At 44.1% G+C, this 15011-nt stretch overlaps 2 protein-coding genes across 4 annotated transcripts; both read left to right on the plus strand.

Moving 5' to 3' along the window:
- Window positions 1-5: 5 nt before the first annotated feature.
- On the plus strand, window positions 6-7445 carry LOC132260549 (BTB/POZ domain-containing protein 8). Its single transcript, XM_059758750.1, has 6 exons — window positions 6-2181; window positions 2284-3271; window positions 3341-4186; window positions 4373-4498; window positions 4555-5147; window positions 5453-7445. Exons 2-6 carry the CDS (start codon window positions 2284-2286, stop codon window positions 6947-6949), a joined length of 4050 nt encoding a protein of 1349 aa, XP_059614733.1. The 5' UTR covers window positions 6-2181; the 3' UTR covers window positions 6950-7445.
- Window positions 7446-8270: 825 nt separating this feature from the next.
- Window positions 8271-14989, plus strand: LOC132260552 (protein SCAI). 3 transcript variants are annotated; one of them, XM_059758754.1, is made up of 9 exons: window positions 8271-8848; window positions 9843-9967; window positions 10026-10208; window positions 10278-10631; window positions 11829-12085; window positions 12496-12880; window positions 12955-13016; window positions 13314-13526; window positions 13589-14989. In XM_059758754.1, the coding sequence occupies exons 2-9, from the start codon at window positions 9870-9872 to the stop codon at window positions 13831-13833; spliced, it is 1797 nt and encodes a 598-aa protein (XP_059614737.1). In that variant the 5' UTR covers window positions 8271-8848; window positions 9843-9869; the 3' UTR covers window positions 13834-14989. The 3 variants fall into 3 exon arrangements, with proteins under 3 accessions (XP_059614737.1, XP_059614739.1, XP_059614738.1); XM_059758756.1 differs by having other exon boundaries at window positions 13326-13526; XM_059758755.1 differs by having other exon boundaries at window positions 9856-9967.
- Window positions 14990-15011: the final 22 nt, after the last annotated feature.

Here is a 15011-nt window from a genome sequence, read left to right on the forward strand (position 1 = left end):
TTAATATTAAAAGTAATGGATAATATAAATAAAGAATGAAAGTAATGAATTATATAGATAATTAAAAAGACAAGTGAAAAAAAGTGAAAATCTCTTAATAATTTGCACAATTTTCTATATAATAAATGACAAAGAAAAAAATTAGGCACATTATCATTTGTGTTTTTTCATATAATAAAGCGATTTAAAAAAGAAAAGGTGGAAGAAAGAGAACTTAACAATGTATTAAATACACCCATAAAATGAGATGAAATAATAAGTTACTATTCTAAAATAGAGATTATTGCATAAATAAAAAAATAATGGGAGCGATTAACAAAGGATAAAAAGACGTGTCATTTCCTACAATATTATAGAAAAGAAAAAAAATTTCAGAAAATCGAACAGAAAATGAACCTTTAGAAGGTCAAAACATACTTTGCAAATTTATTTTTTCTTTCTCTCCATTGCATAACGTCATGTGAGATATTTTCGATTGTTTTACATGATAGAGTAAAAAATAGTGACAAAAAAATGAAGTAAAAGTTTTTATATACAAAAAAACACACACACATCAGATATGCATTAATTTTGATGAGCGTTGGAAAAATTTGAAAAAAAAAGAACATATTGGTAAAATTTATAATTACCCCATATTTAATATGAATTAGATTTGTTAATTGTATATTTTTTGTATCGGGAAAAAAAGTTTAAAAAAAAAACAAGAAGAAATATTGGTTTAGTAAAGAATCATTGAATGAAATAAAACTGATAAAGATTCATTAAGATGAAGAAAAAAAAAAGAAGAAAAACTAAATAGTAAACAAGAGCCGTTGGAATGGAGATGAAGAAAAACTAGCTACTCTAGAATAAACAACACATATTAAAAGATGAATATATTCTAAAGATATAAAAAATAGAAAGCATTTATGGTTACCAAGAAAAAAACAAATACGGTAGTTATATTTTCATGAGAGATGAAACATTAAACTGAAAGTAAAAAAAAGGTGAAATATACAAATTGATAATTTAAAATTGCACACAATTTCTAAAAATAAACTCGTATACTCGATGAAAGAAAACAACAAACCATTGCAAACGGTTCAGTTAGAGAATCTCTTCAGCCATCCTTATTATTAAAAAAGAAAAAGAAGAAAACCCATTTATTGAAAAGACGTAAAAAGAGTCACAGTGAATGGAAGAAACAAAACAGAAAAAAACACACCATAGAAATGAAAATTGATAATTATTTGTTATAATCTCTATTCGACGTTAGATCACAAAGTGGAAAAAAACGTGAGAAGAAGAAGAAAAAATTATATGTAAAACTATATTGAAAAGAGGTAAAGAAAAAAAATCAATTATTTCATATTTAAACTCTATTTAAACGACACATGATATTATTGTACTTATCTGATTATAAATTATGATTATTGTTACTGTTGAACAAGAATGAAAAAAATGAAATACAATTTATGTTTATGAAGATGAAAAAAAACAATGATATAAAAATATAAAAAATTTTAAATGGAAAAATGAATAACTTTTCTATTTGAAGTGACAAAAAAAGTACTTTAAAAATGAAGAGAAAGAGTTAAAAAAAAATCAGATGAAAAATATGAGAGAAGAAATATTGGAAATATACGAGAAATAGCGCAAAATAAAACCAAAATAATTTTGTTATACAAATAAAGAATGAGAAAAAATACAAAAAATACCACTTTTATCTCTTCTCTGTCCCAAAATTCCCCAAAATCCGACGCATTACCAATTCTGACCTAAAGAGTAAGTTACTTTTTGAAATGTGCACGATTTTTAGCAGTGTTTAACGAACATATTTCAAACTGTTCCGTATAACGACGCATGCCAATCCACCAGAACCCATCCAAAGTGGGTTTATCTCTTTGTCTCACTCTCGCCAATACATCTGCACAATGCCTAAAGTCAGAATAAACCTCTCTTGTGGTATGTTTGATGCAGAGAGACGACACAAGTTGGAGAGAGCATTAATTCGGTCTCTCGTCGAAATTGGTGGTTTTTAGCATAAAAATATTTGGAATATATCAAGTGCGGTGCAGAAATTCGCGTCTTGGACAGCGTCCAACAATCCCAGAGTGGAATTTCTCAGTGAATTCGCGTCCCTCCCGCGCAGCAATGTAATTAAATCTGTGGGTGTTGTGTGAAGATTGTGGAAGAAAGAAGGTAGGACGGCACTGTAAAATCTGTCTGAATATCGATTTTCCGTAATTGGACTCACACGGCATTTGGATGATTTAATTTTGCACGCCAAATCCACTTGTCCAGATGAGCGACAGCTCAGCCAGTGAGTCACGGCGTCTGCTGGGCGGCGATGAGCGACCCAGGGCGGCCAAGTCGTCATCCAAGGAGGAGAAGCAGCGCCACAATGAGGAAATTGTGACCCTAGAGACCAGCTCAGTGTCGTCAGAGAGTGGCTCTTGGGAGATCTTCCCCGCGCCCTCGAAGACCGCCAGCGCCAGTTCGCTCATCAAGCAGCCACTGTCCCTCCAGGACACCTGTCGCCAGTTCCTGGACCATCAGTCCGACGAGAAGGCAGAGGTGGAGACGGCCAGGAATCCACCAGTGTCTGCGTGCTTCATCGACGCCTCGACGCTCTTGGACGACACTGAGCTGGCGTATGCCTCACAGGCCAGGACCAGAGACTACGACATCAAGGATCAATTCTCCGGGGCTGAGGCGAAATTCCCATCGGGACTGGAGCTGTTCAGCACAGATAATCCGCCGAGGGAGCAGAAGAATGTTGTGAAGGAGTGCGAGAAGAAGCAGGGCAGCGTGGTGTTTAAGGGCGCCATCCGGCAGTATTCTGGTCACTTTGTCGATCCCGCTCTCGTGGACGAAGCTCTCAGCGAATCCTCAGCCTCAGCCTCTAACCAGATGCCAACTGACAGGGAGGATTCCGATGAGACGCCCTCCTCAAGGAAAGGCTCCACATCGCCTCCCATCATGTCTGGCGGCGTGTCAGTGGAGGACTTCTCGCCCAAGGTCTTCAGCAGTCCGCACTTGAGGAGGCGGACAGAGATGTGTCCCATTCTGTCTGGCGGCGTGAGCCAGGAGGACTTTGCCTCGTCCTCCAAGCCTGATCTCCTGAAGCACGCCACCGTGAAGCAGGCTTCATGGGTGATTGACATGTCTCTGTCGCCGAAATCCCACGAGCCAGACATCATCACGTCAGAATCCCTGGACACAGACTCCCTGAAGTGCAAGAGCGCGCCCATCGTGGTCACCTGCGAGACACCCATGAAGAAATCCACAGGTAAACTCACTTATTAAGCCGTAAAATTCTCAGAAGGCTCTCTAAGCGCACTTTTCTCTGGTCTTTCAGGGTTTTACATTCCGCTGAACAGCGAAGAGGTGAAAGAGCCCACCTCTCTACCTGACCTGGGCACTTCCAAGAGCGGCAGCAGCAAGAATATCTTCTCAATGTTCATTGACATCGGCGAGAAGAAGCCAGTCGCAAAGAAGGCACCAGTAAAGTCACGCCTCGCCAAGACATTGGCGCAGTCGAAGGAGGAGGAAAAAGGTCCGTCAACATCTGTGGAGTCTGGCAAGTGCATCATGAACATCTTCGAGAGCATTCCCATCCTCTCGAGCTCCTCGTGCACATCCAATGACTTCACGGCGTCCAACAAGGAGTCATCGAACTCTGACAGAGACAAATCGCTGACTTCTGAGGAAAATGCTCCAGTTGAGAAGATGAAGAACGATGAGACGTACGTGATGCCACTGCAGGAAGGTGGGAAGCTCTCAAACACCCTCTCCCTCACCTCCATCGCCACGGACGTGGAGGACAACACTCTGCAGAATGGTGAGACTTCGGGATGCTCAACGGATGACCAAGAAACGCCGGGAAGAAGTGGGAAGAGTGTCAAGATATCAGATAAGGGAGACAGAGCCCACACTATGGAGTCCCTGAGGGCGACCATTGAGAAGCAGAGACAACTCCTGGACACCGTGGTGGAGGGAGGAGATCCGGGATTTGTCAGATTGTCAGATCTCGACAAGCCCAAGTCATTTCATCTGAAACAGTCGCAACACAAGCGCGTCAAATCGTATGAGAAGAGCCTCTGGAACATGTCCAAATCCACGGAATTCGGCAACAGAGTGAACTTGGCGTCCTCCTTTGAGAACTCACGCAGTCTCAGCCGACTTTTTCCGCACCTCAACTCAGGTAAGTTTCAAGTGTCTCAAGAATAGATGAGAGTTTAAAAACAGTCATTATTACCGAGCTGAGCTTCAGGGCCATAAATCAAGCAAAGTTTTTTTCTTATCTGCCCTCTGGCTTTGGATGCAATCCAGAAGAATTGGCAGAGATTGCATTGTGTTCTTGGCAAAGTCTCAAGTGTCCATTTTGCAGTTTTCAGCCACAGCCTGCCGAACAATGTAGGCGAGGAGACGATATCGGAGATTCAGGACATGTTCATCTCAGACATGTCGGGAGAATCCAGCGCCACCAGCACCACTTACAGCCGATCCGGATTGGGTAAGGCATTTTAAGGCATGTTTGCCCTGAGATTCAACGCTTCGCTCTCTTCTCAGAATCCGTCGATGAGTCGACAATATCAAGTCGGCAGCCGCGGCGCCTCGGGGAGGATCTGCTGAAGCTCTTCCTGCAGGAATTGGGCACAGATGTGTCCATTGACATTGATGGGCGCAAGATTGGAGCCCACAAGTGCATCCTTCGCTCGCGATGTCAGTACTTTGCGGCCATTCTGGCGGGCGATTGGATCACCACTGCCGGCAACACCATCCCACTCCCGGGCTACTCCTACGAGGCTGTGCACTTCGCCCTGTGCCACATCTACTCGGGCGCCACGCATCCGCCGGAGGGCATCAGCCTGATGGAATTGGCGGCGCTGGCGGACCTCCTGGGACTCGAGGGCCTCCGGGAGATCACAGCGTACGCGCTGAAGACCAACTACTGCCACAACTTCCACAAGCCGTGCTCCAGCTGCATCGACGGGGTGCTGAAAGTGCTCCCGGTGGCGCTCACGCATGGACTGGACGACTTGTACAGGAAGTGCCTGAAGTGGTGCTGCAAGTATTACATGAAGATCTGGAGCACCAGAGCCTTCAACAATCTCTCGTCCGATCTCAGGCTCAGACTTCAGCAGCAGATTGTCAACCACATTGTAAGTGAAGGCTTTGCTCGGCCACTTGACATGACTTTAAAGATCTCTCCTTCAGGTGAAGATGATTGCCAAGAGAAAAGTGATAATATGGGTAATAATTTGGGTTCTTCAAATTAATTTCAGCATTGAATTTAGATTAGATTTGACTTGTTGAACTTTTTCAACTCAATTCAGTTAAAGTGTTTATTAGATTAGTGACTTTTTCAAGGTTTTTCAATACTCTGTTCCTCTAGATTTTAGTCACATTTGTAACTTTAATTAGTCTCTTTATATTCAGTGTTTTAATGACAATCCTTAATTTCCAGACCAGCGAAAATGTGCTGAATCTCTACTTGGAAAGTGAGGATCTGCTGTCTGTTCTTGCACCTTGTCGCTGGGCTCTTCACGTGGATCACACCATTAGAAACATCATGGACGCTGCTGCTGTTTATGTGTCTGACCACTTCTCATCACTCCTGGCCAGTGATTCCTTCTTGTCTCTCGGCCACGATCGCAGTGGTGACATTGCACGCTTGGAGACTTTCCTCCTCCGCACAGCGACCACACTCAGTCCAGAGCAGGCTTGCAGGACTTACCAGAGAGCCAACAGACTCAACATTGTCCTGACGGAGAAGAGGAACATCCACGAGGACAGGGACTCTGTGGACTGGAGCACTGACTTCATCCATCTTGTGGCTGCAATTGTGTCGGCAGTGGAACAGTGCCTGGTGAGACAGTGCTCAAAGGCGATGCGGACCAATGCGTGGCAGAGGATGGATGGTGAGCTGAAGAAGAAGATCCAGAAGCTCTCCCGAATCCCAGACAATCACCCAGAGAGGAGATCTCGTCCCATCAACAGAGATCTACACAATCAATCGCCCAGTTATCACAACAGGAACCAAAGTCTCCACCAGATCAGACTGGCGATCCACGCCCACTCTGCTGGGCGTCACATTATTCCACCGATTGTCGCCAGTTCGGGCAGTCTGAGGCCCAGCACGTACACTCAGACATCCCATGCGGTTGACAACCACACTTTGCATGCCTATCAGAAGGTGGACAAGAGCGTTCAGGCCAACAGAGACTTGTCCAAACCAAAGGTGAAGGAGGAAGAGGCTAAGACCCGGAAGGATCCGGTCAAGACCAAATCTACAGCTCCTAGGACCACCAAAGCGGCTTCTAGCAATCCCAACAATGTCTTCAATCGCTTGAGCAACACCAATGCCTTCCCCAAGCGACTGAAGCCAATGAAAGTGGAGAGTCTGGAGTCAGGGAAGTTGCAAAAGAAAGACTCCGGAACCAATTTGTCCATTGACTCACTGGCAGAGTCCGTGAAGAGCAGTCACAAGTCTCAAGAGTCACTGAAGCGCAGCAACACAAAGTCTGTGCAGAGTTCCTACAGTGACTTCCCATCGATCGCCTCGACGGTGGCTAACAATGCTAAGAACAGACCCAAGAGTGGCAGCAAGATTCCCTTGTCAACCATGCCAACCACAAATCCACCGTCGGTGCGGAAGAGCTTCCTGTCGGAGAGATCCAGGCAGATTCTGAACAGAAAGAAGGCGCAGCAGGAGAAGCTGCAGGTGCAGGGAGAGGAGAGCAAGGACTCCAAGAGCTCAACACCATCCAGGCGAACGCCTCGGACAGCAACCAAAGACGGAATTAAGAGAGGCACTGAGAAGAAGACAACCAAGAAGCCGGCGAAGGAGAAGAGCGACGAGGTGATTCTGAAGGAGAGCACCAGCAAGCTGGAGAGATCCAGCACATTTTGCAAGGAGAAATCTGACATCCCAGGCTTTGACCTGAACATCGTGGAAGATTAATCGAACCAAAGGCATCCTTAACTCCCTGTAATGTAGTTTGCTTGAAGCCAAATTGCATTAGGATCTTATCAAGTTAGGCTATGTGTGTGGTAGATCTGTACCCATTTTAGATGATAGTGTACTCTAGGTTCCGTTCAGTCCCTTCCTAGGTTCTCAAAGTTGCTCCTCTTCGAATATTTTGCCATTCCACCTTGTGATGTATCTCTTGGATGTATTTTAATTTAACCACAGGGCGAAGTCTAGGCCAGACAGAGTCACTCTAGGCTCTGCTGTGCAATCTTACGTTACTCAATTGTAGACATCTAGCTTTAAGTGGACGGAACAACTCAGTGAATATCAATCACAAACACCGAAAGCTAGTCATGAAACGTACAAAATGGTATTATTATTAGTTCTTTTTATTAATTGTATTAAAATATCGCTAATGCAAAAGTTATTCCATTACGCAATTTCTGTGTCTTTTCTTTGTGATTCTTCGACACACAAAAAAATAAATCTCATGTGTTTATTATCTACAATTCTGAGCATTTTTTTCTTTCTGTGACATTTTCTTGATAGAACATTCCAAGGGGGAGATAATACAGTCAAAAGTACTTAAGAAGTGAAAGTATTCTAAAGCTTAAAGCATTCCTTTCGCGAGTGCTTATTTTACTGACAAATTGTGCCAATTCTTTGGACTTCCTTCGGTTTTCACGCAGAATTAATAATAAAAATCATTTTCTAGGTTATGTAACGAATCATGGACAGATTTAGTGAATAATTCGCACTTAATTCATCACTTGAGCATCAATTCTTATGCTCAAGTCAGAGAGGTCGTTAGTTTCTGCACCATTGCTGCCAAGTAGTTCTAGAAGTGTCAGGGGAAATTTGGAAGTGTTTGGAAGTGTTGTGCAGATTTAAGACATTTTATCTCCCCCTTTGAGACATTCGCTCACAATGTGATCATCAATCAAGCACTTGCGTTGAACAATTCATGGCAGTGTGTCTCAGAGGAGGACAACTGTCGCATGACTGAGTCCAGATTGTTGTTGGAAGCCCTGAGGGTGCAGAAGGGTTTGAATTTCCCCGTGAGGTGGCATGAATGTCGTGGCATGGCAGGAAAAATCGATAGTTAGAACAATATGCCGGATTTTCTCACCCAACCAACCCTCATTTCTGGCGAAAATCGCGTGGGAAAGTGAGTTTGTCGCGCTCACTCTCACCCAGCCGGGCATCTTGCCACCCCCTCGCTCGGGTGTGTACTAAAGGAAATCGGCGGCTGAGGGGTGCCTTCAGCCATCGTCGGAGACGCCATTGTGATTCGGACTTTTTACACACCACACACACAATATTAACACCTTCTTTTAGTGAAGAAAAGAATACTGCTTTTGCCTTACTACCAAATAATTACTGTATTTGATTACTCATCGTAGCGAGTTCAGCGTGTGTCGTGTGATTAGAATTTTTTAAAAAAGAAGAGCCCAAAACCCAAAGGGGCGCTGCAGAGAAGACCAAACAGTCCCCGCGATGGTGTGTCGACAATTTTAAAGTTGTGATTTCCTCCGTATCTTCAGCTCTCGCTCTCTCTCTCAGTCTCGCTCTCTGGCCGCAAATTTTTCACATACGTAGGCTTCTATTCGCGCTCAGTAGGCAAGTTTGATAGTTAATTGAATTGTGAAAAAGGGAAACAAAAGTGGTGAAGACGGTGAGGGTTCACCGCAAGAGTTGTGTGCCCAATTCACAAGTGACACAGATATCGGAGTTGTGTGCGATTTGGAGGGCAGTGAAAAATTTCTCTGACAATCCCAGTGAATCATTGCTGTTGAGATTTTGAGTCACGGGAAGTAAATTGCACAGACTTGAAGTGAAGGCAATATGTGGCGAAAACGTTGAGTTAGACAGTGTGTCGTGGTGTTTGAGGTGAGAACATCAATCAATTATTGCTCCTCTCTCCTTCGCTCGTTGGCCCAAAATAGCCGCTCTGCTGGAGTCCAAAAATAGCCCCCAACAAAACTCCCGGACAGCCCACGGAGGCGAGGAGGATCCCGTGTGGCTCATTTCACCCATTCGAGAGCCCGTACACATGAAAAAATCAATATAAACTACACATTTACTCACTGCACAAACACACCTCCAGCCCAATGTTCCCCCTATTAGTGCATCTTCAGGGGTTGTGGGATTGTTGTTGGGCTGCGGAGGGCGAGCGCGGCGCGCCCGAGGGGTTGAGGATCGAAGGGGTTTGGCTCGAGAAGTGGGACTTCGCCACAAGGAAACACGATACCGAAGAGTGTCCGGCAATTTCCCAGGATAAATTTAGAGCGATTGTGGGATAAAAAAGAGTGGAAAAGTTGCGGGAAAAATCAATTGTGTGCTACACCGCCCTATATTTGCAATATTGCAACTTAGTCCCGCCTGATAAATGCATCTTCAATCTCCAAGCAATTCCATCACTTTGCCCACCCTCGCATTTTTACACCACCACCACACACTCACATATATATACTGTGTGGCGGTGACCAGACTTGGGGGAAGATTACTCAGGATTTTTCCCATTACCGACAGTTTCTTCTCTGCGTAGACTTTGAGTTGTTGGTAAAGAAATCATTCCAACTTTCCAAGAAGTATGTGCAATTGTGGACGTTTTTTCCACTTTTCTCCGATTCGTTGGCATTTCTTAATTGATTACACACATTTGTAGTGTATTAACCCATCCTTGGTAGCAATATTGCAGAGCGGCAAATCACTCAAAACACTGCAGATATTCATCAACATTCTCTGGCCGAGGGTGGGAATAAAATATGTTGAGGCATTGGCACAGATCTCCCATTAAATTTAAAATCTCATTTTTCGCCACCCTCCCGGCCGGCATCCCGGCCGGAACATGCCACTGACGTCCATCTGAAATATTCACAAGGATGATTCGTAAGATTGCCAAAGCGGAATGGTGAAAATGGAGTCGAGTGAGGAGCAGGATAGAAAAATCGTCTTGGAATTTTGTCACCTCCTGGAGAAGTCGAAGCAGTTGTTCAATGGACTGAGGTGAGACTGGTGAGGCTTGTGCATTGAGGATGCTCTAATTCAAAGGGTTTTCTTGCAGAGATTTGCCTCAGTATGGCCATCGACAGTGGCAAGCTTACTTCGGGCGCACATTCGATGTGTACACAAAGCTGTGGAAGTTCCAGCAGCAGCACCGCCTGATCCTGGACTCCAAGTATGGTCTCAAGCGGTGGCAGATTGGCGAGATTGCCAGCAAGATTGGGCAGCTGTACTACCACTACTAGTGAGTTGTGTGGGCAGTTTGGGGCAGTGGCGGATGGATTGTTGGCAAAGCGTGTCTCTTCTTCCGCAGCTTGCGCACCAGTGAGACCAACTATCTCAATGAGGCGTACCAGTTCTACGCCGCCATCCGCGGACGGGCCTACTACTCGCGGGCCATCAAGGAGGACCGGCCCGACCTGATGGTGAAGAAGCTGCGCTACTACGCGCGCTTCATCGTTGTGTGCCTGCTGCTGAAGAAGATGAAGCTGGTGCGCGAGCTGGTCGTGGAGCTGGACAAGCAGATTGCCGAGTACACGACCACGTACGAACCGGAGGACCAGCTGGAGTGGTCGCTGGTCCTGGAGGAGATCAAGGGCTTCATCAAGGCGGAGGCGGCCGTGGCCGTCCTCCATGCAGACACCAATCCCATCGTCCTGTCGCACAGGTGAGAGGAGCCTTAGACGCGTCTACACGCCTTTCCTTCACATCTCTTTGTCAGTATCTTTTTTTGCCAGAAAAAAAAAACGTTCTTTCGACCAACACTAGAAGCCAAAGTGTAGTGTAGTTGAGGCCCGTGCTTTCAACAAGTTTTTGCCTTTTTGAGCTCACTTATTTTTACTTCTCTTCCTATATATATATATATATATATATATATATATTTGGTCTGTAAATTTTATAAATCAATTTTCCGTCCAGACTAACACTCTCAGTTCTCTTATTTTGTTTTTATGGGTTCTTTTCATCTAAATAAATCAATCACCTGTCCACTCAAAACACAACACAGTTGAACATTCAGATATATGTATTTTAATTCTGTTCCTCACCTTCTATTTTTGAACTCGCTCACCGATTTATTTCAAAACTACACTACACAAAAGTATATGTTCTAACAATGGATATAACACATATATAACAGAATAAAATGCAATTAGTGTCGCTACACGTTAACACGTAAAAGTCAGCTTCTAAATTGTGAGTGTGTCTAGAATATTTATTATTTGCTGTATCTTCTGTGTAATAATCTTGCTATTGTGACCGGCAAAGATGGACTGTCTTTGTGGTCACAATTGCCTATCTTATTCTTTTATTTGAGTCTTTATCCAAAGTGATGCTATTCTCAGTGTCCAAACTTGTATTTTTTCTCGTATAAATGTGTGCTATAAATGGATTCTGTGTTTCTTCCAGGAGACTATAAGTAATATGTAAGAAAAGACTGTGATCATCCCATGTTTTAATGAATTTATTTTTCTGAATGAGAATCATGACAAATTGGCCCGTTTAGGATGCATCTCAAAGTTCCCTCATCAAAATTCCTCTAACGTTCATTCCATGAAAAAAGGTTGTAGGCGATCACCGCCGATCTTATCACAAAACCGCCCTTCTCTTTCAGTAACAATCCAAAGCATATTTGACAAGAAGGTAGAGACGCCAGCCGTAAGTACACCACCATATCATGTCACGTAGAGAGATTTGCCATAATAGAAGGAGATCTCACATCTCCAAACCTCTTTAACTTCATTAACTCATTCGATCACACATCAACACCACACATCACATTTCTTTCGAAAGCACGGGCCATTTGTGTGCGGCAGCAGAACTGCGCGGCTACACCTGTTAATTGGTCAAGTGGTTCTGGTTCCAGGCTGAGTCCGCTCACGACTCCACCGTGCGAGCGGTCGCCCCACATGACGCTCACGCTGCAGGAGATCCTCATCGTGGGCTCCACTTGCGAGCAGGCCAAGTTCTCCGAGCTCACCATGGACATGTTCAGGATGCTGCAAACCCTGGAGCGGGAGCCCCAGGAGTCTGCCGCCGCTCATCATCCGCACGTCAGTCACGTTGTCCACGACGCCAGTCCGGCCGGCGGACGGAGCTACGGATGCGTTCCAGGCTCAAAGGGTGAGTTGACCAGGGAAGAGTTACTCGCGATTTCAGGCCATAAACTTTGATTATTTTCGCTGCATATTTCCGCCAGAGGGCAGCAATTTAAGCTTTAAAGGCATGTAGAAGTTCAATCAGAATTTCTTGGGCTCAAATTTCCTTCTCTCCTGATCAGGATCACGTTAGGAAGTCAAGAGATAAAATTATTCGGAAAATGCGATACAAATAGCGTCCCCTACGCCAACTTTGCTGCCCTCTGGCGGCAATATGTGGAGAAAATAATCAAATATTCAAATATAATTAAATTCTACTCAAATATTCAGAAAATTAATGTGATTTCTTTAAATATTTTACACAAAATATTCAATTTTTGATTTTTCCCCATGAATCAATACAAAATTCAAGCCTTTCTTTCACATCCTCCTTAGGGTACATTGAGAATGGCGATCGGCGTCACTATCGAGACAATCCACACAAATATCTACTCTACAAGCCTTCAATTAGTCAACTGTTAGTGTTCTTAGCTAGTGGATTGAAAGAATTGCCACCGGGCGGGGCGCTGCTACTCTACATGTCTGCAGACGGCTGCTTCTCCACCACCAAACACCCCGAGGACTATGGATACGAGCTCGGTGGCCTCGCGACCAGCATAAAGCGCGACGGGACTGACGCTGGACTGTCGAGTCGCGGCAAATCGACTGTGTTCAAGGAGCCTCATTGCCTCTACCCGGGTGATCTCTATCCCTTCACCCGCCGCCCCATGTTCATCATCATAGACTCTGACAACTCCTTCGTCTTTCAGCACATTCCGAGGTTCGCACGCCACAGGACCCTTCCGTCTCCTTGCCATCATCATCTCACACACAAATCTCTCTCTGTCTTTGCAGATACTTTGGTCAACCTCTCGTTACACTCATGTCGCCTCAGGATATTCCAATTGCTTTCCAAGGTAATAAATTTGCCGCCTTACTTGGCACTCGAAGACGTAATGCGAGCCATAAAGTTGCAGGACCTTTCATGCGGTTGACAAAAGGGATTCTTGGCACAATTCCGCAAGTCAATAATCTCTGAGACTATTGAAACTAAAACAAAAGGCTCTAGAGAGAGAGTCATTTTCCGCGCCACATTTGCAAACGTGGAAGGATTTATCTAGAGATGTCCTGCATTTTTCATCGCGTCCGTCTTCGAGTGCAATTGAGGGCGTGTGTGTGGGCTGAACTTTGACACGATGGGGCTTTATGTGAAGAAATCCGCACAGATATGCAGCACCACGGATCTCTGTTCACGCTCTTCCTCCACTCGCCCCTGACCGCCATCTGCTACGTCTGCCACGTTGGCGACGTTCCAATTCATCACTGGGAGCGATGTCAGGGATATGTGGACCGCTTCGTGACGGAAGCCTCGCGCCTCGTCACCCGATGCAGAATTGATGAGATTGAGCAAGGAATTGGATATATCGGTGAGTCATTCAGCCAGCATGAATCTTTTTTACAGTCAATTCACCCCCTCGCGTCTCCGCAGACTCTTCCTATGTCCAGTTCTTCGGCGACGACTTCCTGCGAACGCTCATCCTGCGGTTCGTGTTCTGCGACGTCGTGCTGCGCCTGCACAGGGGCTTCAGGGGTCGCCATCAGCGTCCTCGGTGCGAACCTCCGCTGCCGGCGGCGGAGCTGCTGGAGCATCCGTCGCTCTCCCACATCATCCTGCAGCTGGCCAGCGCCCTGGACGTCAGAGGGCACTTCTCCGAGGGCTCCGAGGGTGAATGATTGCGCGATGCCGCGAGCAGAAATCCACGCTCTTCCCGCGGAAAGGCGCCACACCAAGTCAAGCTGTTTTCCCTGCAGAGCCACTTCATCTTCATATAGGCATAACTCTTTGGCACTCTCTGCTCCCCCCAAATTCGCAAAGGTAGAACTCAGTTCAGTGTAGGATAAGAAGAAGAAAAAAAACCGAAGAGAGATCGCATACAGGTGCCAAAAACCCTTCAGTTCCATTTTCATCATCTCTAGTTGTCTTCAGTATCAGAAATTCTGTTCAGAGACTTTTTGCAACACTTCAACCACAACAGTATTCTTTCCCTTCAAGCGCTATCCTTTTTCCAACACTCGATGGGATATTTCCGTCCGACTTTGTATGATGATATTTGAGAGAAATAGAGATGTCGAGCATGTCATCACAACCCAGTGATTTCTCTGCATTTAATTATTCCTTTTTAAGAGAAAAAGAAAAAAAACGCGCCATTATTTCAACCAAACTTTGTATGTCTCTTCTCTTTCCATAAACAATTTCTCACAAGGAAGAAAAAAAACAAGAAAAAATACCTTTGACTCTCTGTAATTCGTATATAAGATGAGATAAGGAATAATGAAGAAAGAAAAAAAAATTGAACAAGATAATATTCAATGGGCTTTTCCATCATGACAATTGCGTGTATTTAAGGATGAAAAATCACAAGATTCATAAAGAAAAAAAAAACGTAATGTGAAACATAATTACAAATTTATAAAATGACAGAAAAGAAGTAAAAAAAGACATTATCACTGCCCTCATAATGAAGAATAGAATATACAAGAGAAGAAGAAAGAAATATGAGAGAAAAATATGTACTCGTAAAATGTACATAAGGAGAAAATAAAATTATATACAAAATGTACTATAACGGCATGTGAAGTGAGGATATTGCAAAGACAACTTATATTGTAATCGTATGAGAAGAATAGAGATCAATAAAAACAAATATGTAAATATAGAGATATTTAATGAAAGAAACATGAAAAAAATGAACAAGAAACTAATAACTATAATAACTTTTAATACCTTTTTGCCATTGAAAATCAGCTTTTTCATTTCCCCTCGAGACATGATAAGAAATTATTGAAAAAAAAATTTAAGAAAAAAAAACGTTTCCCCTTTTAAGATGAAGAAGAAGAAAAAGAGAGCAACA

The sequence above is a fragment of the Phlebotomus argentipes genome, unplaced genomic scaffold, assembly GCF_947086385.1.
Source record: "Phlebotomus argentipes unplaced genomic scaffold, Phlebotomus argentipes genome assembly scaffold_18, whole genome shotgun sequence".
Lineage (NCBI taxonomy): Eukaryota > Metazoa > Arthropoda > Insecta > Diptera > Psychodidae > Phlebotomus > Phlebotomus argentipes.